Raw genomic sequence first — 26392 nt, forward strand, 5'->3', positions numbered from 1 at the left:
TGGAATGAAGACGCCCATGACACGGCTGTGTGAGGTCGGGCAGTAGAAGCAGCAGATGCTGGCAGCCCGCAGATTTGAAGCTGAAAAGCCAGTGACGGTACCCACATTAACATCTGTCCGTGCAGACCCGGGTGCAAGGCAAGGCCACAGGCACAGCCAATACCAACACTACAGCAGGCTGCCAGATCCGACAACGGCTCAAACTGCCCTGCAGCCTGATGTCTTCCGTCTCCCATCTTCCTCCATCCTTGCATCCTTACTGGAGCTTTCCTGCAAAGCTGTGCAACCGAAATCGAGCTCTTTAATGCATGGAGAGCTGCCCTTCCCTGGACAGCCCCCATCTCTTTAAATACTTTCAGTTCCCCAGGAGGAAAGGTCACCAAACTTGTCTGAAGCCTAAATCTTATACATAATGCATGTAGGGATCTCATAATGTCCCATCTGTGCATTATTATTTTTATTCTTGTGGCATGCCTGTTACTTCAATACTTAATTCTAAATGCATTTGTGTTTCAATATTGCCTCTGGGAAGCTCACACCAGTGAACTGGTTATTACAAACTGCATAAAATTAAAATCCTGTTGAGAAGCTGAAAACATCTCATCTTCAAAGTCTGGACCCCCTGCCTACACCATATACCACAGGGCTTCTTCTATTTCCTCTCTCAACTTCAGTCTAGAACAGCCTCTTGCATCTGTGTAACCCGTCTGGCCGGCACTGACCTGACTGTACTGACAAGGTCCTGCCCTGGTGAGATAGCGGAGCCACACACAGCACTTGCAAACCCACACAGCCTGCAGGAAACCTGAACCAGCCATTGTTTAAGAGAAAAAACTAGGGATTCCTGGCATTACCAACACAACACTAAGGAATCTAAACAGATAATACTGTGAGACGACAAAAAGAGTTCATGACGGAAAAGAAGCAATTCTTAACACTGCAGAGAGACGGTTTGGGGGAAAATAAGATGGATAGAAAAACTACATTGGTTCACCTGTGCCGCTGGTTGCTAACCTGTCTGCTGGCTGTGAGATGTCCTTTCTGGAGGCCAGATTTTTCTTAGATGGGGAAATCATCAAAAACAAATGACGTAAACGATTTTTAATTAGAGGTGCGAGAACATGTTTTGAGGACTAAGGGGGTGCAGGCTGCAGCAAAGCTTGAGAACCGCTGGTCTATGCCAATATTCTCTGTATTACCCGAGCTTCTGACAGCTGCCATCAGAAGAACTCTTTGTGTTTGGTTTGTCCGACGCTAATCGATCCTGTTAGTCTTGAAGGTCATAGGCGGGGGAAATCATGGACATGGTGGAGGTTCCTGTTTTTCCCCATCATCTCACTGCGTTTGCTGAGGGCTCGACTCCCTTAAACACGCTTGCCTCACATCGGATACTGCAGCCCAGCGCGGAGACCAGGCGAAATCCCTCCCACCCCTGCAGCCTGGAAGGGCTCCGGAATCGCCCCGGATCACACGCCTGGCATCGCTGGAATGCCCATGGACCAGCTGTTCCTGGGTGGCGCTCGGAGCTCAGCCCCGCCAGCTGGCAGGAGAGCAGCTGAAAGGCTGGAGGCTGGCGGGTCTGACTCCAGGCTCAGGGCCGATATCCCCGGATCACCGGAGAGGTGCTAGGCAGGCTGACAGCCCGTCTCAGCGCCTAAGCCTTGCGTGGTGTTCGCATTAAGTCCACAGCACCTTGAAAAGCTTATTTATATTTTAGTGGTGCTCAAGCCTGGAACTGAGCGACGCCAAACAGCACTCTAAATGTCCCAAATGAATCACATTCCTGCCCTGCCTGTCTGAAAGAGCCAAGGACTCTCTCTGCTTCCGGCACCACACCAGACTGACCCCACTCAGACTGGCCTGAATTCAAGGTTTGTAATAACCACCATTAGCTTCAGCAGGTACAGGAACAAGGAACACAGAAGGGGAGACACTACTGCCCTCCTGGCACTCTGCAGGCGGTCCATATCACATAGCCGGTCCACTTCCTCTTTCTGCTGCTCATTGCAAAAACACCACCATTTCAGGGTAGACCTCAGCATTTCACTGGAACCGGTTTTCAGCACTGAAAGGTTCACAAAATAACACATACTGTTCTGTACATCATAACTGTGAATCTGCTGCTTATCGAGTAGCGTGCACCAGCTAGCGCGAGCATCGTGCAGATGCTTGCAAACAGACGTCACTGGACAGGCTGCGGGCTGAGTCGCAACACTGCCGCCGCAGTCCAATGTGCTCGCTGAGGGGGTGTGGGGGCTTTGCTGGCACAGACCCAGCCTGTGGCTGCATTTCTGCAAGGCGCCAGGAACAGCACTTCTGCAAAGTGGGAGCCGGGCCAGGGGCTCCTGGTTTTAACAGCCCAGCGCCCAGTGGGTTCCAGTACAGCGCAGTATCCTTCCTCTCCAAGAGAGTGCAGGAGCCGCCCTGATCTGCCTGGAGCTCCCGGTCTGTCTCGCGAGAGGCCGGCCAGCTGGCGGCAGCAGTGGGAGCTGTCAGGCCAGAGCCTGAGCACATCTTCCAGCCAGACAAGAGTACGGCTGCTGGGCTGCGGAGAAACAAAAATGCCAAGAAGGGCCAAGAAATCGCCTACCTACGCTCAGCTGAAAGCCCAAGTGTCAGCTTCATAAATTACAACGGGGAAGGAAGGCCAGCCTGCTGATGAAACCAGACATCGGAGACAGCAGAGTGGAGATAAGTGCCACTCTTACAATAACAGACCCTCGCTCTTGAAATGGAGCCAACTCATTTAACGAGACCCATGCCCAAACACCGTGCCCGAGGGAGTCAATCCTTCACTGGATGATGAAAGGAAAAAAAAAATCAGGCCGCTCATCTCTTCACACCCCCTCGTCCGACTCTGCACTCATTCAGAAGAACCCAGCCACCAGAGGCCAAGAAAAATGCTCAGTCTGCCGTAGCAGCTGACTTTTCCCGCCATGATCCGAAAGTCCAATTTTCTTCCTCGGTGGGTTTTGCGCACTGTATCGCAGCTTTGAGCTGAAAAGAAACGAAAACGACGATGAGTGCGAATCGACAGCCCTGTCTGAAGAACCAGAAGGGAAAGACCCTCGTCTCTGCTGAAGGGCCGTGCCCACCTCGGCCAGCACCGCACCCCAGTGACGGGCACTGTGCAACCTCCGGCACGCCAAGACACTGCAAGGGTAGCTTCCTCCAATGCCATTAAGTCTGTACTTCTCTTTCCTCCTTTTTGTCACTCTCAGAGTATATATTTATACATAGAACTGTGTTTTCACACAGGACATTACTCAGGCTTCTGGCTGTCGTTTTGCAGTCTTTCGCTCAGAACCCAGAACTGAGTGTCCCAATAATGCAGCCTCATCAGTCATCTGTGAAGCCCTCAGTTCTCTCTTCAAAGCATGCCTCAAGTGCCCTGTCCGGAGCCAACGGGTCTGACTGCGAAGGGATTCAATGAAAGCATCATGTGGAGTATTGAGGAACTGCCCAGTGCTGCCGTGTCTGCAAAATAAATATCAGCCTGCAGCATGATCATCTGCATCAGGCCCTACGTGACGCTCAAGGCCAGGGTGCTTGTCCGACCATGCTCCTTTATCTTGGTGGCCAGATGTCTTTTTTTTTTTGCTCCAATTGTCCCTGCAAATACATCCAATACTCGTTCGAACCAGGTTACCCAGCGGTGTTAGGAGACTGAGAATGCAAGTAAGAAAACTGAAAGGATGACAAAACACGTCCAAAGTGCTTTTCAAATCTTTGTTTTCTGGAAAACAAAAATTGCTCCCCATTTCCCTGAAAGCATCTTTTAATCTCACACTAGGCATAAATCTAGCAAGACTTATGACACTGGAGTGGAAAATGAATATACAGCCTATACGTTATGTACTGAAGATGGAAACAGTATATCCGTGAAATTATTTAAAGGCATGGGATTATTTTATTACCTATAAGACTGTTAGAAGTGGAGGAGTACTCCTTGCCATTGCACAGAGTACATCAGAGGTTATCCCCTCTCAGTCTTTTCTCCACCGTGGTGTTCCCACCCATGGCCCACCCTGGTCGGGAAAGGAAGACCAGGCTGCTGCATCAAAGGATGTTGGCAGACCAGCAGGGGGCGCTCTTTCCAAACCAGTGCACCAGTATGGGGTTGTAGCAGGTGCCGTCCATAGGATGAGTCTTAGGAGTCTGACTGCCAGGGTTATTAAAATTTTCTAAATAATCTGTTACAAACGGAAGGAGGGCATTTCGGCCTGTTGATAGTAGCTTGTTCGGTAGTTCACAGCAAATTGATCCCAAGACTCTTGTCACAGTTCACAAATATAGGAGTGTTAAACCCGACGTGCTGGCTAAACCTCTCTCTGGGTTTCTACAGTCTGGCCTAACTCAATTTCGCCCTCAATTCAGCTGGTGAATTTCTCCCTTCCCTGCCTGATCTGCTGCGCACAGACCGGCTGCCACGCGTCACCCAGGAGGTGCTGCACTTCAGTGGTGGATGAAATGGGCTCCCTCCTACATATGAAGCACTAAAGCTCCTTCTTGTTTTTGTTTTTTGTTTTAAAGTCTCTGGATTTCTTCTTGAGATTAAGGAACTAACACTACTGCAGAGAAGGAGTGGAACTTGCAATGGAGCACAACTCAAGGGCGGTTTGTGTTTCAGTCTGTCCTCTGGAGCTCCAGTGTGGATCTGTGGTGAGGGACAGCCTCGCCTGCAGTCACAGATACCAGCCTGCAGTGGCGCGGGCTCTGTGCAGCCTGAGGCCTGCGGGCGCTGAGCCTCCGAGCGTCTGGAAATACAAGTGGGTGGAGTCATCACAACACAGAAAGATCATTAAGAGAGCCTCCGCAGGATTCCCAAGGAGAAATCAGTACACCGGCAGCCTGCACATCCACGTTCCGAGGGGGAGAACAGAACTCCCGACTTTTATTCTCAAAACGTTTCCAGTTCCTGGAGGAGCTGGGTCACAAAAAAGTTTTTTTTTTTAAGGTCAAGCCAAAGTAAATTAAAAAAAAATTCCTAAACTAATGTTTCCAGACCCCGGCTTGGAAGGCAATAAACATTAAAGATGGTGCTACGGATGAGCCAGGTGTCTTAGAAAGAAAACCACTGGCAATTGCAAAGCAGGTAAGTCAATCATTAAAAAAAATGCAGTTGGCCGTTCTACCAAAAAAAACGAGACTGGGCCTCTTCTTGCTTGTAACATTTCTGACGTTCTTAAGAGCAGGGCTACTGGTAACTAACAGTGCTGGCAGACGTTCAGTTGGTCCACGGCCCAAACTGAGCAGTACTTGGCAGCGAGCAGCGAGAGGAAAGCTCAGATCTGAAACGGGCCCCGGAGAGTTCAAACCACAGCTCTCCCCTTAGAGCCGGAGAAGAAAAAAAGAACTACAAAGCTCAGGGGGTCGGCGTGTGCTTAATTACAAAAAAAAACGAAGTACTTCTATGCGTGATTGAACTTATTTACCCTTTATTCCAGCTCTCAGCTACTGGAGGTGGAGAAACGCTGCAGCACTGTGGCCTCAGACACTGCTGATTCCAGACGCTTTGTCAAGCAGGAATAATAGAGTCTGAGCAGCAGGCAGCTGCCGACAGAGAGCTGGTGTTCATGGCCACAGCAGGACGACCTGTCTCACTCATTTCTCTGTTGTTGTTCCCCTCTTTGCTGTACTGCGCAACTCCTCAGTTTCTGGACCATCCGGCTGCTCCTGTCCGGTCATGCGTCTGGGACGTTTTTTCACTTTGCTGGGTCATTTTACGGTTGCTCTTTTAGCTCGTGTCCGGCGAGTCTAGTTTCTCCCCCATCTCCCTAAATGATAGACATCCGATTTTGTACAAGACTTTCAAGACCCATCTGTCCTGGCCCGAGTGCTGGAGGCTGGGAGAGTCATCTGTACGTGCAGTCGGGGAGATCGGCGGCGAAATCGCCCAACCAGCACTCAGGTCTCTTGCTCCCAGACTGCACCTCGGTGGCTAAGCGCATCGGTCTTCAGACAGGACAGGCCCTGGGCAGGCCACTGCTCTCCAACGCACTGCAGCAGGTCTTTCCCCCGCTGTATGAACACAGTCATCCCTTCCAATTACCATCCTGCTGCCAGACGTTGTAGTTAAGGAGTAATTGCTAGGCTCCAAGAAAGCCTTTTCAAACCCGTGATTCCGGCTGATGACGCAGGATCACCAAGGGGCCGCACGGGACCAGGGGGAGGCCGACCAAGCCGAGCCCTGCTAACGGAGAGATGTTTGGGGGGAGGTGGGGTGCCCCCCAGGTCTCGTCCTGCTTGCTGTTGTAATCTCAGGCTGTGAGGGGAGAATTTGGATTGGGCATTACAGTATATGCAAAGCGGCAGGGACGAAAGAGGGATGTTTAATAGCAGAGATCAGATTTAAAAAAATCAACAATAACCCCATTTCGGTCAGAGACTGTAGTTTATGGCAATAAAGATAATGAATGCGACGAGACCTCACACTTCCTGTTTCATCAGTCACCCAACACGCTACAAACACAACAGCGATGCTGCAAACCTGCCCTTTATAACTAAAGATATTCCAAATCTCTTTATCTGCAGTAATCCGGGAACACTGAGTAACTAAACAGGCTGCAGTAGCCAGAAGATTTAGTAGCAAGTTTCCTGCAAAAGCCTGTTAAATCTGCCCTATCTCTGGAAAGACAGCTGCTTCAGCTATTCCTGGAAGACAGCCCTTATGTCATTTAAAAATGAAATGATTATTTTCCACGGCAGGACTGCAGAAGCAGGGCAGAGTAGAAAGAGGTGCTTTCAGACTGGCGGCAGTAAACTCTAATCACTTCTTAGAAGACGCAGTAAACAGACATTAATTTAAAGAGAAACTGCAGCGATTTAGCAATGTGGGCAACAGGTTTGAGTAAGCAACTCCCTCAAGAAAGCCAGTTTAACGGAGCTAAATCCTTTTACGCTCCACGGCAAGAAACACTGCTTCCTTGCTCTGTACACAGTACAATTTGCTTGCATTTAAAATAAACCCCAGACACTACAGCTCATGGGCAGAGAAGTGGGTTCAAGAGATAATGAAACATTTGGTCGTATGCCATCAGCCTTGCAAGTAAAAAAAAACTACAGAACCACTATAAGCAAAACAGTGTAGTGGAAAGAAAAGTTCTGATATGTGATCTTTACTGCAGTAAATTTAGACCCTTCCTTTGACATTCTAGGCAAAATCTAAAAACCTGGGATTGGGTTTTTGACTGCAAAACTGCAAGACCAATCGCTGGCTGCCCATTCCACGGAAATCTCAGACACTCAGTTGGACAGCACTCCCCATAGGAAACCCCGAGCCCCTCCAGCAACGATTTTCGGCGAACCAAGAGATCAGACACAAACACGAGTCAGAAGAGTCCTCAGTTTCACACAGAGAGAGCAGCACACTTGCTTTCTGCTCTCCCCTCAGATCCACTCACCCGCTGCAGGGCTGATTCACATTCAGGCAAAGACAGCCCAGGCGCTGGCCTGGGAGACGTAAAGAGACCCCCCAGTGGCTTAGCAAAGCCGTGGGCCGGTTCTTTGCTCAGACGCAGACTCATCTCCCCAAAAACATTCAAATCGCCCCGAAAACGCCACACGTACCCACCACCTCTACTGCAAATCTGCGCTTAGTGACACAAGCAGTGGGTACGGTGCTCACAAACCACCGTGGGGGGGTGACAAACTCGTCACACATCCAGCTGGTAAATCTGGGGCCTTGGGTATTTCGGCAGGAACTGTGTGGGCTCGGATGAAATCGTGCAACGTAATTTCAGGCCTGCAGGCTGCAGGCACTGCTCACGAGATCAGAGCACCAGTAACCGGAAAGGGTCCTGCACTTTTTCAACCCAGAACGTGAACAGTCAGCATGGCCTTGACAACAAAACTCGTATTTTTGTGCTCGACGTGAGTTTCGGCCGACATCCTTCTCTTGTTTTGCAGCTTTTCGGGGGCGCTGCCACCCCCAAACTGTATTGAAACCAAAGTTACACCCCCCACCCCCCCACCACAGAAAGCACATAGATTGGGTCTGTTTTGCTGTGCTGGGAGTTCAAAAACATTGGTCCTGCCCTTCTAGGGCTTTGTTTACTTAATACCACTAAGGCTGCTGAGCAAAAAAAACAGCCTTGTTCACCACAGCTTCCTGAGATCTGCAACTTTAGTTCAGCAAAACACATCTGCACACACTGAAGAGAGGCCTTCTCTGCCATTGCCATCTGTAGAGTCCTAGCTGTATTTAACTGCAATTCTAATTACCTCCAGACTTCAGGCAGCACTGTCGGCAAACCTGCCAAATTTGTATCAACGATTAGCTCCAGGGAGCACAGCAGGCTTGCTGTGAACTAAACCCCACACTTCCCCCTACAACCTCAGTCTGCAAATGCATTTAACAGCGACAGGGCAGAGAACGCAAAGACCACGACAAAAAGGCTATATTTAAGCACCGCTGTAAAAGGATCTTTTTCTCCATACAACGTGACAGGACTGGCAAGAGACGTAGTGAACTGGGAGCGCCTTCGGGCGTGCCGCTGAAGTCAGTTCTCGGGGATCTGAAAGACAGAGCTGGATGAGATCCTGGCCCTGCTGGCCCACGAGCAACGGAACATGCAAGATGGGCCCACTTGGCCTCCACTCGATTGTAACAATGCACAGACAGCCACGATCACATACTGGAACGGGTTTTACATGACATTTCACAAAGCCTTGCTGGCCCACGAAGACCATCGCCTCGTCACAGCCTGCATCCATGATCCTCCTGACTCCACAGATTACTCTTCTGGAAGCCAGACCGGGCTGATGGAAGAAAACGACACCCTTTCTCCTCTGATCTTGGGAGAAGAATGCCACAGCCAAGTAGCAGGATGTATTCGGGATATATCAGCTGGAAAAACTGAAGGTAATAGAGTAGAAATGTTCTAAAAAGCAAATCAAGGCCTGCAATTGCCAACGCCTGAAGTTTTCAGAGGCACAGGACCTACAGCAGGAAAAAAAACCTGGGATGGAGGCACAGAACTGGAGTGGCAGACGGTTTCTCAGAGAGCGTCGCACTCACCCTGACGAAGTTGTCCGGAAAGAGCCCCCTCCTGCCACTGATCTCGCCTTCCCACCAACCTCCGTCATCCTTCCTGATGTTGGAGATGATGTCGCCCACAGCGATGGTCAGCTCGTCATCGTGCTGAGCTTTGTAGTCAAACTCCACTATAGCTTCCACTGAAGAGAGAGGCAGAGAGAGAGAGAGAGAGAAGTCAGCGAGAATCACTAGGGCGCCCAGCCTGGCCCCCTTGTAGTCGTTGTTCAAGACTAAAGAGATTCAGTTCCTTCTACCTGTCAGTGGAGGCCATTCTCTTAAAGTCCCAGAATGCTACTGGCTACTCTTCTCTGGATCATTAGAAAGCCTTAATATTGTAATTAAGTTACAATCTCATACTAGCGCATTGTACAATTTTAACATCTTATTCTGTCAATATTAAAGAAACAATTTTAACACATATAATCCACTGGACACCTGACCATTTTTTTTTAAACCTTGTGAAATGTATTTTATGCTACATGTAGGAGGATGTTTTCTTGTTGTGTTTGTACGGATGTGCTTGTTTTAACGTAACCAGCAACACAGGGCGAGTGTCCTAACGTCCCCACATTGTACAGACTACAAAAATGATGTGTCAACAAAGACACAGGTCTATTTGTAAACTGCTTTCTTTTTATTTGGGTTTTTCAGAAACTATCACAAGGTCAGCTTCCCAGACTTTGGAACCCACGTGAAACACGAACCAGGAAGCACCAGAGGAAACGACACGAAAGTGCACTTTTTACTCTAAGAGTTGTGGGAGTGTGGAACCAGCCGCACAGCCGTGTCGCTGCACGGGAAGGACAGACCTTTTTCAAGGAACAGCTGGATGAGACCACAAGTTCAATGAGCCGATTAACCACCAAACATGGAATGGCCTTCTCCAGCCATTCTTGGGCTTTGCTGCTAGGGCGCTGTCCAGCGCGAAAGAGCTGATGATTAGTTGCACAGGTGTGGATAATAAGCCCATACTTTAACATCACAAGGAAAGAAAGGACTCGGTTTTCCTGTAAAGGGCGCTGGACACACAGCTAAAAAAGTACGCAAAACGTGTTAAAAAAAACAAAAGGAGAAACCAGAAATGCGTATTGTATTGCAAACAATAATAAATAGGAAACAAACACCAAGTTGAAGAGAACCCTGCCCTTTCAGACTAAAAAATGAAAAGAAGTAAAGGAAGAGCAGTGTCAAACTACTTCAATATTTCAGGTCAATTTTTCTACATCTTCCTCCTAACCTTTCCACAGCTGCACAGACCCAGCTCCGCTGTGCCCTGAAACCTCAGTTAAGGGCACGCATACATAACTCAGCCAGCTGACAGGCGCAGATGGATGAGACAGGGAGACTGACACAGACTAATCAATAGCCAGACTGATAGGCAGAGGGGTGGGATGAATGCAGGAAGGACCGGGGCTCGGTTCTGCTTCTGCAGCTCACACAGCCTTCTGGCTCTGCTGCTTTGACATCACAGTTATTCCGTTTTAAGAATAACTATGACAAACTGGGCCTTGGAACAGGACGGAGCAGAAGAAGGCTTTGCTCTGTGGACGCCTCTGGCTCAGGGCCAAGGGAGCACATTTCATTTCTGCTGCATCTGAGCATTTTACAAGAATTCTCCCCAGCGCCTGTAGTGCACAGCTCCCTGCCAACCTCTTTAAGAAGAGGGAGTCAAAACCCAAGGCTGGATTGTAGCAAAAGTGCCGGGAATCGCTCAGAGGTCAGCCCTGCTGGTACACCTGTCGGGAAGACGGAAGGTTCATATAGATCCGAACCGAGAAGCAGAACATCCTGCAAAATAAATGACCCAAGAAATAAAAAAAAAAACTGTTTTTAAACCGTGAGAAAAGTCAAGTTCTTTATACGGGATCAGAAAACATCTAGAAATGCAGCTGAACACAAAACTAGACGTCCAAGCCCCGCGTGTCTTTAAAAAAAAAAAACTTATTCACTCACACATCGGCTTTGTTACTTGGGCGGCGACGTCCCTACCAGGTTTCCCGAAGGCTGACTCCCCCGGCAGGCCGAGAGGGGGCGCTGTTGCGGAGGAAGAAACTGGGGGGGGGGTGCGTGAAGCGGCGAGAGAGAGGTGAGGACCGCGCAGTGGGACCTCCACGTGCCTCCTGGAGGGCTTCACAGGGCCAGAAAGTAACCCAGCCGAGCCCTTTAACACCCACAGGCCCACACTAGACCAAAGGAAACAAATTTCAGCTTCCTTCTGGCCGCATTTCGCTGAGAAGATAAACGTGGCTAAAAAAAGACAAGTTTCAAGGCTAGATATAGGCAGCTGAAGTCGTGTGCGTTTACAGCGATACTAACTAATCGTTTGGCATGATGAGCTGCGCACCAGTCACAAACGCCTTAGCAGGAACCTCAGGGAAGACCTGTTTCCAGAGGTGCCTGTGGAGCGGAAAACACCCGACTGCCTCCCAGAGATCTAGCGGCCCCTCCCCGACCCGGGACTGCCGACAACCTCGCAACCGGCGGCAGCCCGCCGGTCCAAAACCAGAAGGCGCTAACGAGGCTTCGGCCGCAAGGCACGGGTGTAGAGGAAGGGAAAGAGAGCCGAGATCTCCCTCGGCGTCGCGCAGGTGAAATACAAAAGGGGAAGCTCGAGAGTTCACCCCTCAGCGGGATCGGGCTCAAATGACCGAAAACTACCTGCTTCAAACCAGCGAGCCGCACGGCCTCTGTGCACCGAAACAGGAACCGCTCCATTTCAGAGAACTGAAATTAATTTCTCTAAAATGAACCCACGCTGCTTATTTGTCAGTCGTCAGTTATAAGCCCTACATTAATTTAATGCTAGCCACGGATTTAATTTCAGGAGTCTCACGGACCATTATTCATTATTATCTCTACCCATCATCACAAAAAGGAGAAACAGTAAAATCATTCAGGCCTAGAGCACAAAAAACAGATTATCATCCCCGAAGCAGAAGTAAAGATGTACGGTAATGATGACATCACACCAGTCCAGAATCACGCCTGCTGTACTAATAGCTAGACACCAGCACCTCTAAATAAACTTTAGATGCAAATCCTAAAACCACAGGGACAGAATGAAACACCAAAAGAAAGTTTGTGTAACCAGAAGGCGTTTTGTAATCTCATTTTCGTCAAGTGTTTGACACTGATAAGAGCATTATAAGGATATAAGACCCTCCAAGATCATCCGAAAACCATATAAATAGTTCTGGTCGTAAATGTGTGGAAACATATTCATAATAAGGTAGAAAAAAAAAGAGAAAAAGTACAGCGAGGCTGGCTGCTGGCTCTTGTACAAAAACCCAGCACTCGGTAAAACGTGAAATGGCTCAAACTGCAGTGCATCGGGAGTCCGACACTCATCCATCCGAATTCCTCTCCAGGAATGGCTGGTGTGGCCCCCCCGTGTGCTTGAGCGGTCCGGAGAATCAGCCCTGACTGACTGACTGACTGACTGGGGCTCCGGCATCATCACAGGCCCTTCTTAGCGCTTTGATCTTGCTTTCAGGAAGACACGAGGGAACGAGGGAACCGGGGTGATCGTCTGTAACTGCCCCCATGAGGAATCTCTCTCTCTTCGACGGCTCACCGCTGCCATTTAACACAGCAGCGCGATTTCTGAATCATAAAAAAAAAATACATTTACCCGCACATCCCACGCAGGATGATGAAATTAAGCAGTTCGCCGGCAAATCAGGGAAACCGGAGCGAAGAAAAACGGCTGGAAAGAGAAGCTTCAGCGGTGTTTTTTTTTAATTTCCCCCGGTACAATGCAGACGCGGCTGGGTGTAGATTTACGCGAGAACAGCGACTGGGCCCGTGTGGGGACTCTCGCTACGGCACCTTCCCGGAGAAGGAATGCGCTGGACGAGCTGCGGCCGTCCGGTCGACTGGATTTTGCTGAAGGGAAAGGGGAAGGGTTAACCATGAGCCACAAGGAAGCGGGGGTAATACGGGACAGCGAGCGCGCCCTTCAGCGCTGCAGTACGGCCGTGCTGGGGTCACACGTGCGACCCCTCCAAACCTAACGGGGGTCTGGCGTCCTCCGGGGGTCCTCACTATGAATAAAAACCCTCACCTCGCCGTGGGGCAGGCCGATCCGATGAGGTCTCTCTGCAGCATCATCACTTCTGAGAACAGAAATGCTGCGAGTGCACTTACGGTGCTGAGCTGAGCGGCTTCCCAGGGGATAATTAAGAGTAATTATGACCCTCTGACAGTACCGGTGGCTCAGTCTGGGCAGATCGTCTAGGAGATCGGCTTTTTATTATACACATCAGCTGAACATGCCCTAACCCCAGCCTCACATCGCAGACTGTGGACAAGGCAGTACTGACGGGGCTCCAACGGCGGGGTGAGATCTCCTCGCTCCCAAATTCGACAGCTCTGCTGCCCCACAGTAAATCCGGCTCAGCCACTCAGCAGCCGACATTAAACCAAAAATGAGTCGTGTTAGGCTCATTCTCTAATAATTAAGTCGGCTCACGTAAGCTCAGTGGTAATGAGACGTCGTGGAAAAACTCGGGCCTGAACTGGCCGGCAGCAAACGTTCATGAATGAGGACTAGGTGCCCATTTCAGTATCAATTACCGCCGCCGGGCAGGCTCCCTGCAGCCCAGTGCAGCAGGCCACAGGCCAAGCGCCCCCACCGCCAGCTTTGGTAATGGAGCAGAAGCAGAGAAAATAATGGGGAAATGAAAAACAATTTAAAAACCAATTAAGACACAGTCACAGGGTCACCTCTTGAATTTCTAATTGTTTTGTTTTTTTCCTAGCAGGATTTCAAACTCTCTCAGACAAACAAACTGCTCCCCACCTGAACATACAGATCATGCCTACTGGGGAAACTCTACAACAGGACCTGGGTTTACATGGGATGCTGTCTGTACTGATGTGCCAGCTAAAATGCATCATGCTCATTTATTCCTGCCTAATGAGAAAAGCCCATCTTAAGTGTTATTTATTGACACAATAATGAAATGATGTTAATTGCTGTGGATCAATCATCTCTATTGCTTTTGTGTCTGAAGGTTTTAGGCACATGGATCTCTCCTTAGTAATGTCATGAGGCAGAATTAGGCTGCAGCACAATGAGGTTTACTGTACTGTATGTCTCTACTTCTACTGCAGAGCTGCTGGAAGGTACAGTTCAATACTGAAGGGGCAATGTAAGCTGAAATACCAGTAAATCACTTCTGCGTCTTGTAGCACAATGTAGATTCTTCTACAGAGTATGTAGTTCCTGCTATAGTTTATATGTCGGTTTACAAGAAACTCCGGAAAGCTTGTGAGGGGAGTTTAATTATTTCAAACAGTAACAGTAGCTTCACTCAAAAAGTAACTCCTGGGCAGAACTGGATATTAAAAAATAAAAATCTCCATCATATACCCTTTTTTAAATTCCTGCTATTTATTGGTTCCAGACAGATTTTCGATCAAAGTTCTTCACACCGTGAACACTGCTAAGCTGAGGAGACTCACGAAATGGGTCCTGGACAAGCCATCAATACATCACAGCAAATTACATACAAATATTGAATATATAACATTACATTTATCATATTTATATTTACATTTTAAGGCGTGAGGGGGGATTGTGTTGTAATTGAACAACTGTAACCAGGATTTCTAAACCTTTGTAACAAGTTCAGCATCTGAATGACACCGACGCATAAACGCCTGCTGCTCAAGGAGCAGTCTCCCGCCACACAACACGGGGTCGAATCGGGTGCCTGAAGCCCACAGCAAGTGCGTTCTGAATCTGCACAGTCGCGATGCCACCATCTCTCAACTTCACAGAAACACCAACACGAGAGGGGAAAAAAAGACGCCAACAGGTCTGACCGCGCTCCCCTCCTGCTGCTCTCACTGACGGAAACAGACTGCAGCGGGAATGGCCGCCCCATCACCCCCGCTGAGGAGCCGAGAGAGGGGCGCGCAGCTCCAATACTTATGAACCAGGAACAGCAAAGACTTGGGGGGGGGGGGGGGGGGTGAAGCGTCAATACTATGCTTCTATCACCTCGGGGACAGGCACAGAACTGAGAAAAGAGGAAATGTAAAAAAAGAAGTAACGGTGGAGAAGCTGGCAGCTGAACTGGAGCTGTCAGTCGAGGAGCTGTGTGCGACGGTGTGACATTTCTCAGCCCGCCTGCACCGCACTGCCAAAGCCCTTCACCGCTGGGGAGCACAGCTCGCTCTCCACAAACACCTCCCAGAGACAGCAGAGACGTACCGGAGTGTCTTTATTTCACAGGTACCAAAGCATTACCGAACGCCACCGAAGTACTCTCGGACAGTCCCGTATGTAAAGACATTTACAGCTGGGGGCAGCGTAGTTTCATTGTGTTTGCCATGATCAAAAGGGTGTCTTTCTCTTCCCTTCGTGGTGCGAGTGAAGGTCACGCAGTTCAGCCTGCACTGGCGCAGGGGAGCCAGGGTGAGGTCACCTCCGTCTCCTGAGCGTCTCCGGCTCTAAACGCCTGCATGCACAGCGAATATCTGCACTAGTTGTGGGTTTGGTGAAGCAAGATTAAAGCAAAGTGAGTGAGGGAGCAGTACTGCGTGTGTGGCGGCGGGGTGCAAAGAGAGTCTAGTCTGAACAGCCCAGAGACAGCTCGATCTTTGTTTCCCCATTTAAAAAAAGAAAACGACCAGGATGGTGGGGAGGACAAACGAGGAAAAATGTTGACAATTATTATACAGCTGTGTAAACACATCCCTAACACATCAGGAAATAACGCGGGAACACCTTCACTTACTGAAAACACAGCCCCCTGCGTTCGGGAAGACGCAGTTCTGCCCCGGACCCTCGCTGTAGCAGCTCTGGGGCTGCAGTACCCTGACAACACTCTCCCACAGACATCACTTCACACATCTGTACAGACCGTCGCTGGCCAACACTGAGCACGCTGTTCTGACTTTAAATCCAGTCCTTGTTTCAGGACGCAGCTCGCTACGTGACCTCCGCTTGGGCTGAGAGCTCTCCTTGTGAGCCCAGGACTCTGCTGGCATCTGAATTCTCCAGTCTGCCAGAGGAAAGACGCCCGAGATGCACAAGCAAGCCAAACAGAAAGGGGGTAAACCTACAACTTACTGGGTTTATCATTCATGTTGCATCGCTGGTGGGGCTTTGGAAGTGAAGGTATGCAAGGGGGAGACAACTGGAAGAGTGGCTTGAGTAAGGGGGAGACTCCGGCTCTGACCAGCAAAAGCAGAACGAACAGGAGAAAACGAAAACAGGACACCGGAAAGCGGCACAATGAGATGGAGTTTACAACAACAGATGCCGAAATCCTGCTGGGCACAGCAACAGGCAGGTTTTAAACACACTTGATAAAGAAACTCCACAACAGCAGGCGTCACCTCCTCAGAAAGAGCCACCCATCCGCACACGGGGATCCTTCGTGAGGTGATATTTAATGACGGAGAGCCTCGGGACGCGCCTGTTAATTACCAGCAGAACATTTCTTGTTCGATCAACTGCAGAAGAGGGAGATGCTCCAGAGATTTGTTTCAGCAGAATCGCCAGAACCGTGAGCGCACTGCTCATTCGGTACTGGCATCCCAGCACAAAGAGCGCCTCTTCTTTCAGGCTGGAAGGCCTGCGAGGGCGCCCCCCGGGTGTGTGTGTGCGTGTGTGCGTGTGTGTGCGCGCGTGCAGATGTCCACATGTCCACAAGCGACTCCAGCGCCATCCAGCCACGCCCTCCACCAGCACCCAGGCGGAGCTGCGAGGCCAGCGGCGCTCCGATGACACGAAAAAGTCATATTCACGGAGAGAGAGAGGAGCCATCACAGAAATACACATTCAACATGTTTTCTGAAGCATGTAAAATGCAAAACAGCTTTAACAGCTTAAACTAACGTATTTCAACCTTTCAAATGACCATCTTTCATACAACTAGAGCTTCTAGGACCTTCTGAGTCTTTCATAACGGACGTGCATCAAGGTTACAGCAAAGGGGCAAGGTATTCAAATACTGGTGTGTCAAAATCCTCCTTGTCAGGACTGGTGAAACTGGTAAGGTGGGCTCACGCGCCAGGCCACAGGGGGCCGAACAGAGGGCAGGCAGGCGGCTCTGCACAGCCCCATTGATTTTCCAATTCGCTTAACCGACGTAGCGAACGGTGCAAAAGGCTGCACAGCTAATGCTGAAGAAACGGTTTCCACCTGTTCAGAAATGAGTCAACTCATGACTCATTTTCTGCTGTTCACAATGCCTTCCTGGGGTTACAGCAGAGATGCTCGTGTCTCAGCGACTGCTGAGTGTGATGCCAGACAGACAGCAGACACCTAGTGCTAGGGCCGGCCAATCACCAACCAGAACTCGGGGGCAGCAGACAGGGCCGGCCAATCACTGACGAGAACTCGGGGCAGCAGACAGGGCTGGCCAATCACTGACGAGAACTCGGGGCAGCAGACAGGGCTGGCCAATCACCAACCAGAACTCGGGGCAGCAGACAGGGCCGGCCAATCACCAACGAGAACTCAGGGCAAATGACACAGTACTGCATACTTAACACTGGGGGGGTGCAGGACTTAATTTTCTGGAATGATTCTGCCTCCCCTCAAATGTAAGTTTAGCTCAAGGCTCTTCTTCCCCTAACAAAACCAGAGCTGGATTTAAAAAATGCAATCAACGCAATAAAATGCAATACAACAAAAGTGCAGAAAAAACTACACTTACACTGCAGACTTTGGTCAACAGGCCCACATACTACTCAAGGAACCTAGAGCTCTCAGGTACGGCGCCGAAGCAGGCAGCCTGGTTTCGGAGCGATGTTTGTGCTGGTTGAGTGGAACTCGCAGGGCAGGAGAGAGCCGTGATAAAGTCAGATTGCACAAAGGCGTTTCTGTTTAAATTCCAGGTGGGCCATGAATACACATTCTAATGGGCAATAAGGAAGGCGACCTGCATAGGGGACAGGCACAGCAACAATCAGACCGAAATCACAAACTCCCACTCACACCTTCTGCCTGCTGGAACAGAGAATAACCTACAGATCAGCTACAAGCCTGTTTGCTGTATCACACAGGCTCTAGACAACCAGGTCTATTAAAATACATGCGATTCTGTATGCAGAGATATATACAAGCACAAAACCCACACGATCAAGAATTATCTGCTTTTTACAGTAATTTACTTGCTTTACTTGAATGAGGATAAAAAAAAAACACCACCGGAATTCGTCATTTCTACACAACACAGTAAAACAAGCACAATGCAAGTACTTGTGCAAATGTCATTGCAGGTCTGCAATTATTCGCAACGGCTCAAAAGGACACAGTTCCTGTTAAAAGCTAAGAGCAGAACTTACCAGGTAGATGGGAGTCGGGTGAAAATGATGGAAGAGTCCATTAAGGAAATGAGAGCTGACAGGGACTTTCTGCACATGCACACAGTAGGCCTGGTAGTTTTATGTGAAATTGTGTTTTGTTGCATGTTTTTTTATGCACGTTGCTGCATCATGCGGTGTGGTGCAGATAAAGACATTATAAGCGTTACCTCACTAAGGAGGTACGAAGGAGGTGGATCTGCGAGAGTCTGAAAACGAGCACGAAAAGGTGACTAACTTGCAGAAGGCAACCCAGACACCTCAATCATCTGGCTGCCAGGAGCCAATTAATTCCAGAAAGCCATTTCCTGAAGGATCCCAGAGGGCCTCCGGATAACCTGTTCCAGACTTCAATTCTATAGTTCTGGAAGGACTGGAAAGGTCCTCTTGCTGAATCACAGAACCTCTTCTTCTCTTTGGATGTGGCTTATATATTTGTTAAGATAAATTTCACAACATGCTCAGTCAAGGGCACAGGTTATCTGAAGCGATCTGGATATTTTAAAAACACCGACAGTAACCACAAAAAAAGAAAAATAGAATTTATAAAGGGCCTTCATGGCCGTATTACTTGCTGAACAAAAAAGTACAAACCAACACTGAGGGTAATAAGCTGAGAGATCATGGTCATACAGCCAAGCGCTGCCACAGTAGTAAATCCTCTGCTGAGCGGTCGGTCTTAACAAGTGTCCTGATCAGAGCTGCAGGCAACTGGCTGGCAGGTAAGACAAGGCTCTGTGTCTTCTTCCCCCTGCGGCTCTGCTTTGACAAGGGCTGCAGTCATGTCAGCGCGAATGCACTGTAGCTCTTCAGCAAAACAAAAAAACCCATTTGGATTTTCCAGAATCAAACCAGTCGCCCCACAGGAGTGCCTGGCTACTGGAGGACCCCCATCGCCTCAGGAGAACGATGGCAAAAACAGAGTTGGTCGTCAGCCAAACGCACCGGCGCTCGGCCACGCCACCCCGAGGTGCAGTACAGCACGGGCAGTAAGGGGTGCGAACTCCAAACGGCGGTGACCCCCCAAAGTGATGACGGGCACTCGAACACCCCCCCCCCAGCCTCCATCAGAAACGCCCGCCGAGCCACTGGGTTCCGGTCAGCCCATCATTGCTATCGTGCCCTTCACAGGTTTGTCACCGAGCAATTTGCAGAACGACAGCTCAGCTCTACGAGCTGGTACAACATGGTACAGCAGCAGACCGTCCTGCACCATCATCCTGACTCTTTCCCCACACACCCCCAAGCTTCCCCAATACATCGCTCTCGGCACAGACATCAAGCACATAAAAAGCCCACAGAGCAACCTCCTGGAGACCGATGGACATAATGACCTGCCGTTATGAACCTGCAGGAAACTGGGCATCGGAGCACGTGGGACCAGCACCCCTGAGCCTGGGCTCTCAGCAGCACCCTCTAGAGGCCACTCCATGCACACCCACCAGCCGGTCCTGCCCATGGCCAAGGACAAGACGCTGTCACTTGCACGCAAGACAAAGCCGTGCTTTCACAACTCGGTCACCTTCCTGGTGCGGAGAAACCGTTCACCCCCGGAATTACGGCAAAGGACTGAGATTTTGTGGTTGGGAAATATGCAAAAGAGGCACACAGCAAACGATGTTGTTGTGCAACACGAAGGGCACCGAGGAAATTCACCCAGTGTTTTTTTTCTCCATCTTTCAGGTTCACTGAGGTCTTTGAGGAGTTTATCAGCCGGGGGGGGGGGGGGGGGGGGAGGTCTGGGTTTGTTTTCTCAGATAAAGAGCAGCTCCACAGCTCGGTACAGCACAAAGGCAGCACAGTACAGTAGTTTCCCAGAAAAAAACCCCAACATAAACGCTGCAAATGTCAGCTTTCCACACTAAAAACCCTCCAAACCACTTTTGCATTCCGACAGCGAGAGAGAGAGAGACATGGTAATGAAAAATGTGGGTGTCCAAACTCAAGCGGCTTTTTCTCACTGACAATAATTTCTCTGAGCAGCAGCAGAGGAGAGGAAGAAAGCTACCCGTGCAAGACTAAGTGTTTTCCATCCATAAGCAAAGCGCGCTGGTGTTTGACAGAGTACCATCCCTGAGGAGGCCAGCCCTGGCTGTGAGGCCCTCTGTTTAACACAGTGTGGCACGGATATTACCACAGCACTGACCTACGGGAAACCAGTGCAGCAGACCAACCAGCACTGGCAGAGGGTCATAAAAATAATTCCTTACGGTTATCCATCACTTTTCTGGACACTCCACTCAAAGCAGTGTACGGGTCATGGGGACTCCCCTCCACCACCACCAGTGTGCAGCCCCACCTGGATGATGTGAGGCAGCCATACACACAGTATTGCACACAGTCCGCTCCCCACACACCAGCTCTCAGCGGGGAGGAGAACAGAGTGATCAAGCCAGTTCAGAGATGGGGATTATGAGGAGGCCATGACTGGTAAAGACCAGGGGGAAATTTGGCCAGGACACCGGGGTAACACCCCTACTCCTTCTGAGAAACACTCTGGGATTTGTAATGACTACAGTGAGTCAGCACCTCGGTTTTACGTCTCATCCGAAGCACGGAGGTTGAAGGGCCAGGAGGCGCAGTGAGTGAAAGGGGCCAAAGGCTGCAGAGCACACCACACATCGCATGCGCGTGAAACAGCAGGCCGGAGCTCGCCCTGCGCTGAGCGCCCACACGCGTGGCAGCTCAAGGGCCTGCTCGGGCAGAGCTGCGAAGAAAAGCACTAGGCTAAAAGTCCTCCTGTGCTTCTTCCAATAGCCGTGCAAACCCTGTACTGCCCACGACTGTAAAAAAATGTTAACACTTTGGTTTCTTACACACGACCAAAAAAACAAAGTGCACGCTGAACACGAATGGACCAAGCTCATCCTGGAGGACAAAGACACCGAGGCAAACCGTCAGGCCGTTCCCCCGCGCTGTCCTAGGACAGATCCAGTACAAACCCAGGCGTGTCCCGCACACGGGGGCGGAGTAAGGAACGAGCAGGTGTACCGGGGCTCGGCGCGCTGTCGCACACGTGACGTCATCCCCCCCACCTCGGGAGTCCTGTCTTCCCGGCGCGAGCAGTTAACCCGCGGGCCGGGGAGTGGCACAGCCTGTGCTCGGAGCCCGGGGCCCGCCGGGTTCGAGTCCCAGCCGGGGGAGGGAGAGCTGCCTTCCTCCCGCGGACACTCCAAAGCGACCACACCCCCTCCAACTCCTGAACTGTCAAAATCCAGAAAAGCCTGGAAAATCCAGAGGGAGATGTTTAATCAGGCTGTGCAGAAGCAGAGTGAATGCGATGGACTGGGAGTCCCACCAGCAGCTAAGCATGAATTAATCACCACTGGACTGCGTGAAAACACGAGTTTTATATAGCAGCACCGCGCTGACGGGCTGTGTTTCTCTGCACTAATGCTGTCAGAAATACACACACGAAGCGCTTTATTTAGGAATACCTCTACACACCTGCACACAGAGTAAAGCAAGTCAAAAAGTTCTTTGCTGACAGTGGTGACATTTACTGTAATCCTGAAGCTGGCTCCACATCGTCTCATGAAAAAGCATGACGGTTCAGACGAGTTTTTACTCGGAGGGCAGTGTATTGCAGGGGCAAAGGACTTAAACTTGCCATTTTATTTCAAGAAAGGGTCCGAAACCGTTCCGCAGACAGAAGCGGCGAAACCGTGTGATTATTTATTTCCTGCTGATAAAAAAAAAAACGTTTCACCGAACGCAGATGAAGAGCCCAGAGACTCGGTCGACACTGACAGCTGACGCGACGCAGAAAGGAGAAAGCACTCGATTCGCATTTCCACAGCTCGGTGAACTACACAGCCTAGAAACAGAGGGAGCTATCTTAAAATAAATCGTTAAAAAAAAGATTTTTTTTTCCCGCTTGATAACAGCCACTTCTACAACGCCATCAGGAACCGGGACCTGCGGGCTGTGATTAGCCTGGGTCTGGGAGGCTGGTCTGTGCTGATGGCCTGTTCAAGCATCTGACGGACTTCCCCAATTTTATAAACACAGAGATATTTAACACGCAACAAATACGTCGGTTCCAAAGCTCACATAAATGAAACTTCATTTAAATATGTCGAGAACACTACTGAACACTAGGTCAAGTTCAGCTAAACATTACTAAGCAACCTTGCAATTAAAAAAAAGGGTATTTAAGAAAATAGTGTTGCACTAGTGCACTAGTGGCTTTCCATATGCTTAAATGAACCAACACTTCAATTCTGTAGCTAAGGAAACGAGAAATTACTTAACCCTTTGCTTGCGCCACGTAACGTAAACCTCTTTGAAAAATTAAGGAAAAACCCGGAGGCGAAACATCTACATCTCTAATAGGAGTAAGAAGAACAGGCAGAGAAGGGTTTAGCGAGGTATCGCCTATCCACAACAGCACGTCACAGGTTGCGGAGGTGGAGGTACGGAGCTCGAGTAATTTGGGTCGTCAAGTTACCAAACGATGCCCCCAAACAAGGCCAAAAGCTAACCGATCGATCCCGGACGAGCAGGTGTAACTGTTTAATAATATTTAATACGAATTCAGCAGGGGTGGGGAAAGAGGGAGCCCTTTCTGAGAGTTTTTGAGGCGACCCTGGTACGAGTGGGTCAGGGAGTTCGCGGATGTGTCAGACAGAGACCGCGACTCTGCAACCTCCAGGCGCTGGAGACGTTACAGCTCAACTGCATCCACTTCGTCGGCTTTGGAGCCCCGGAACCGGCGCCGTTTACCGCACCGAGGTCGGTGAAAAGAAAGGAGGATGAAAACGAGCTCGCCGCCCCGGACAGCGCCTGTCTGCCTACACGGTGAAGCACAGCCGGGCCCCTTCTCGCTTCCTGTGCGCTGATGATACAGCAACAACAGTTACATCCACCGAAGCCCTCGCTGCCAAGCTGAAGAACAGCGTTACTAGCTTTTACAGCTCGGATGCGACCCAGCGCCCAGAGTGTGTTTTTTTTCTTTCTTTCATTTTTCTAAGAAAAAGGCACTAACAGCAGTACCGCTGGTGCTCTAATCAAAGAGCGAGAGAAATAACGGGTTTTCGGCTAAGCCCTAGTCGAGGAGAAATCAAAACGGGTTCTCCCTGCTGTTTAAACCGGACTAGTAGCAAAAGGAAACTGCAAACGTGTCCACATCTTGAATTAATCAAAGCCCGAACACTAACCTACAACCCCGACTTTACAGTGCGTTACGAATCAAACTTTTGATAGCTACATAACAAATGACAGCTCACCATTAACTCGTACTTCCCCTAACAAAATTAAGAAAAAGTTATTTTTTTCCCCCCACTTTGTAAGCGGACTGCTGTACGCGTCTTATAACATTGATTATCTAGGCAGTTTTCATCGTTTGCATTATTCTCATTTCTCGGAACAACGACACGGCTCGATTATAACTCAACAGCGTGCATTCCAATAACACTCAATTTAAAGTTGTACTTACCCATTTATGTTCGCTTGGGGCTGTTGAAATGTGGAACCGATGGACTTTTTTTTTGTTCCGATGCCAAAAGACAAAATCAATGCAAATTTAAAAAAAAAAGAGGGTAGAGGGGCAGTACTCTCCGATGTCCAGCGCCTGAGCCCCGAGCCCCAGCCCCCGCTTTTGAGAAGGGAAATGCGCGTCTGGGTGGTGTGCCTACTTGCGGAGCAGGGGCTGGAGAATATGCACCATATTCCTGTGGCGGTCTGTGATTTCGGCACAGAGGGGGGGGCGAAAAATCGTGATACCAGCGGCTGTGCGCGACTTAGTATCCCCGCTATGTGCGTTACTGTAACAGCCTCCTCCTCCTCCTCTCTCTCTCCCTCCCTCTCTCTCTCCCCCTGCAGCCGGGAGCCGGAGCGGACGCAAGCCTCGCGAGAACACACAAGGACTACAACAGCGGCACGGGCCCTGGCTGTGACGCCAGACGCGTCTGTCGCTCGCAGGTTCCCCCGGCCTCGCCGTGCGTGCGTTATTGGGATACACTCCAGCGGAGCGCTGCCTAAGCCCAGACTTTAATTAACAAATGCATAAGGCCGGGTCTGTAGTGCAGGCAGCTAGCCCCGCTCCCCTCAGACTACCTCAGTTCAGTCCACTCTTGTAGGCTCTTGGCCGTCCTGATGGGTTTTATCATCACAGTAAGGTTGAAAAATTCAGCTGCTGGTTGCCGGTAACGCTTGTTGCTGTATGAAAATGTGGGATCTGCGAACAGATGACCTGGGCAATTTTTAAAAAAAAGAAAGTTTTACATAGAATTGCTTGAAAAGCTTTGATGAATTCTTGTCTGCCAGGATATGTTTTGTTGAATCGGTCCAGTCCAGACTGTTGCAGCTGGTGCTGTGCTCCTGGGTGGTATTTACCAGTGCAAAATATTCAGATTTCTTGGTATCTGGCCTATTTTGAAGAGGGCCCAGACTGGGCTGCGGTGTTTCCTGCTGCAGCCTCCAGCCGAGCTCTGTTGCACTCCTGACCCCTGAACCTGACTTTGCCACGGGAGCTCTCAGAGAGGTTCAGTTCAGTTTATTTGTCATAGGCACAAGGGCAATGACATGCTTTACATATAAATATCTTAATACTGTATGTTGTAGGACAGCTCGAAACTCCTAAAGCTGAAGTAAAATCAATCGCAAAGGGCGGGCATGGTGGTGCAGGGGTTAACGCCACTGTCTCGCAGCGCTGGGGCCCCCGGTTCGGTACCTGGGGTGCTGTGTGCGTGGAGTTTGCATGTCCTCCCCATGTTCCTGTGGGTTTCCTTTGAGCGCTCTGGTTTCCTCCCACAGTCCAAAAACATGCTGGGAGGTTAACTGGGAAAATTGTCCCTGGTGTGTGTGCCCTGTGATGGACTGTCCTGTCTGTTATATTCTCTATCGGGGATCTTATCGGCGGTCACTAACCACACGGCTTGTAGTGAAGAACATGCACTTTTATTAACACAGTGCTCTTTAACTCTTACAACACCAACTGCCTCTCAACCTACTATTCTACATACATACATATATACTATTTACGTATTCATGAACTGCGTCATCTGTGCAGTACGGCAGCCCGTAAGGATCACCCCCTGCCAATATCCTCACACTGTCCAGGATGCACCCTGCCTTGTGCCCGGTGACTGGCAGGGGGCTCAGGCTCTCCTGCAGGCCTGGTTAGACGATGGATAGATGGAATGAAACCCAGCAGGCGTGTGGGACGTCCAGCTCCAGGACTGAGAAGCCCCAGCAGGCGATCAACGTCCGTGTAGAGCAGAGAGGGACGGGGGGGCTGCAGGCTGCCCAAGTTTTTTCACAAACGGTGAAGACTGGGGCACAGGCTGCAGCCCTGTCTCTCGCCCCAGCTCTCAGGGCGGAGGCGGACAGGCTTACAGCTGTTTTAGCGGTGATACAGATGGAGGCTGTCAGGCTGAGGCCCACAGTTTCAATTCAATTCAATTCAAAGGGCTTCACTTGTGCGACCAGACTATTCCAATTACGAACAACAGACAATCAGCTATAATTGCTCAATAGAATTAACAACTGTAGTTCTATCATTATATATATAAAATATATCAATCAAACGGAGTAACCAGCAGGACATTGAGAAAAAAACAGCTGTCTGCTGTTCAGCCACAGGCCTTGCTGGACCCAAGGGCCTGGAGCTCGCCCTTCCAGGGTCAGCGGTGCTTTGAAGACGGCCCCGGTAGATTTTAATATACATTTATATGCATTCATTTGTGCGGTGTTTTCAGCGAATGTTTTTGAAATGCCACTGGCGTCCCAGCCTGCGAGAAGGGCTCCTACCGGGAAAAACAAAATCGCCCAAAACAGCGATTCCACCATCGCTCCCGTTCAGCTCGTCTCTGAACGCAATCGGATAAAACCAAAGCCCCTTTCCGAGGACGCCTCTACAAAAACAAGCCCCCAAAACATCCAGATCCGCAGTTTCAAGGTGATCAGGATACAGCCCGTCTCCACAGCCTTCTTCTCCTGCTCAGTGCCGCCCTCTCCTGGCCAGGTGACATTCAATGATACGGCCTGGATGTGGCAGACGTTACTGCTCAGCAATGTGCTGGCCTTTAC

The 26392-nt window shown here is 49.9% G+C and overlaps 1 protein-coding gene across 3 annotated transcripts in view; it reads right to left on the reverse strand.

Moving 5' to 3' along the window:
* Nucleotides 1–24146, reverse strand: part of sh3kbp1 (SH3-domain kinase binding protein 1) — a 74025-nt gene extending 49879 nt beyond the window's left edge. For 2 of the 3 annotated variants that reach the window (XM_088920255.1, XM_088920254.1), the window contains exons 1-2: nt 23799–24143; nt 9020–9177 (exon numbers count right to left, since the gene is read on the reverse strand). In XM_088920255.1, the coding sequence (XP_088776381.1) occupies nt 9020–9177; nt 23799–23802 (162 nt within the window). In that variant the 5' untranslated portion in view covers nt 23803–24143. Of the gene's footprint in view, nt 1–9019; nt 9178–23798 lie in introns of all 3 variants that reach the window. The other variant, XM_088920253.1, reaches the window with a different exon arrangement.
* Nucleotides 24147–26392: the final 2246 nt, after the last annotated feature.

The sequence above is a fragment of the Atractosteus spatula genome, chromosome 7 (assembly GCF_055471065.1).
Source record: "Atractosteus spatula isolate fAtrSpa1 chromosome 7, fAtrSpa1.hap1, whole genome shotgun sequence".
NCBI lineage: Eukaryota > Metazoa > Chordata > Actinopteri > Semionotiformes > Lepisosteidae > Atractosteus > Atractosteus spatula.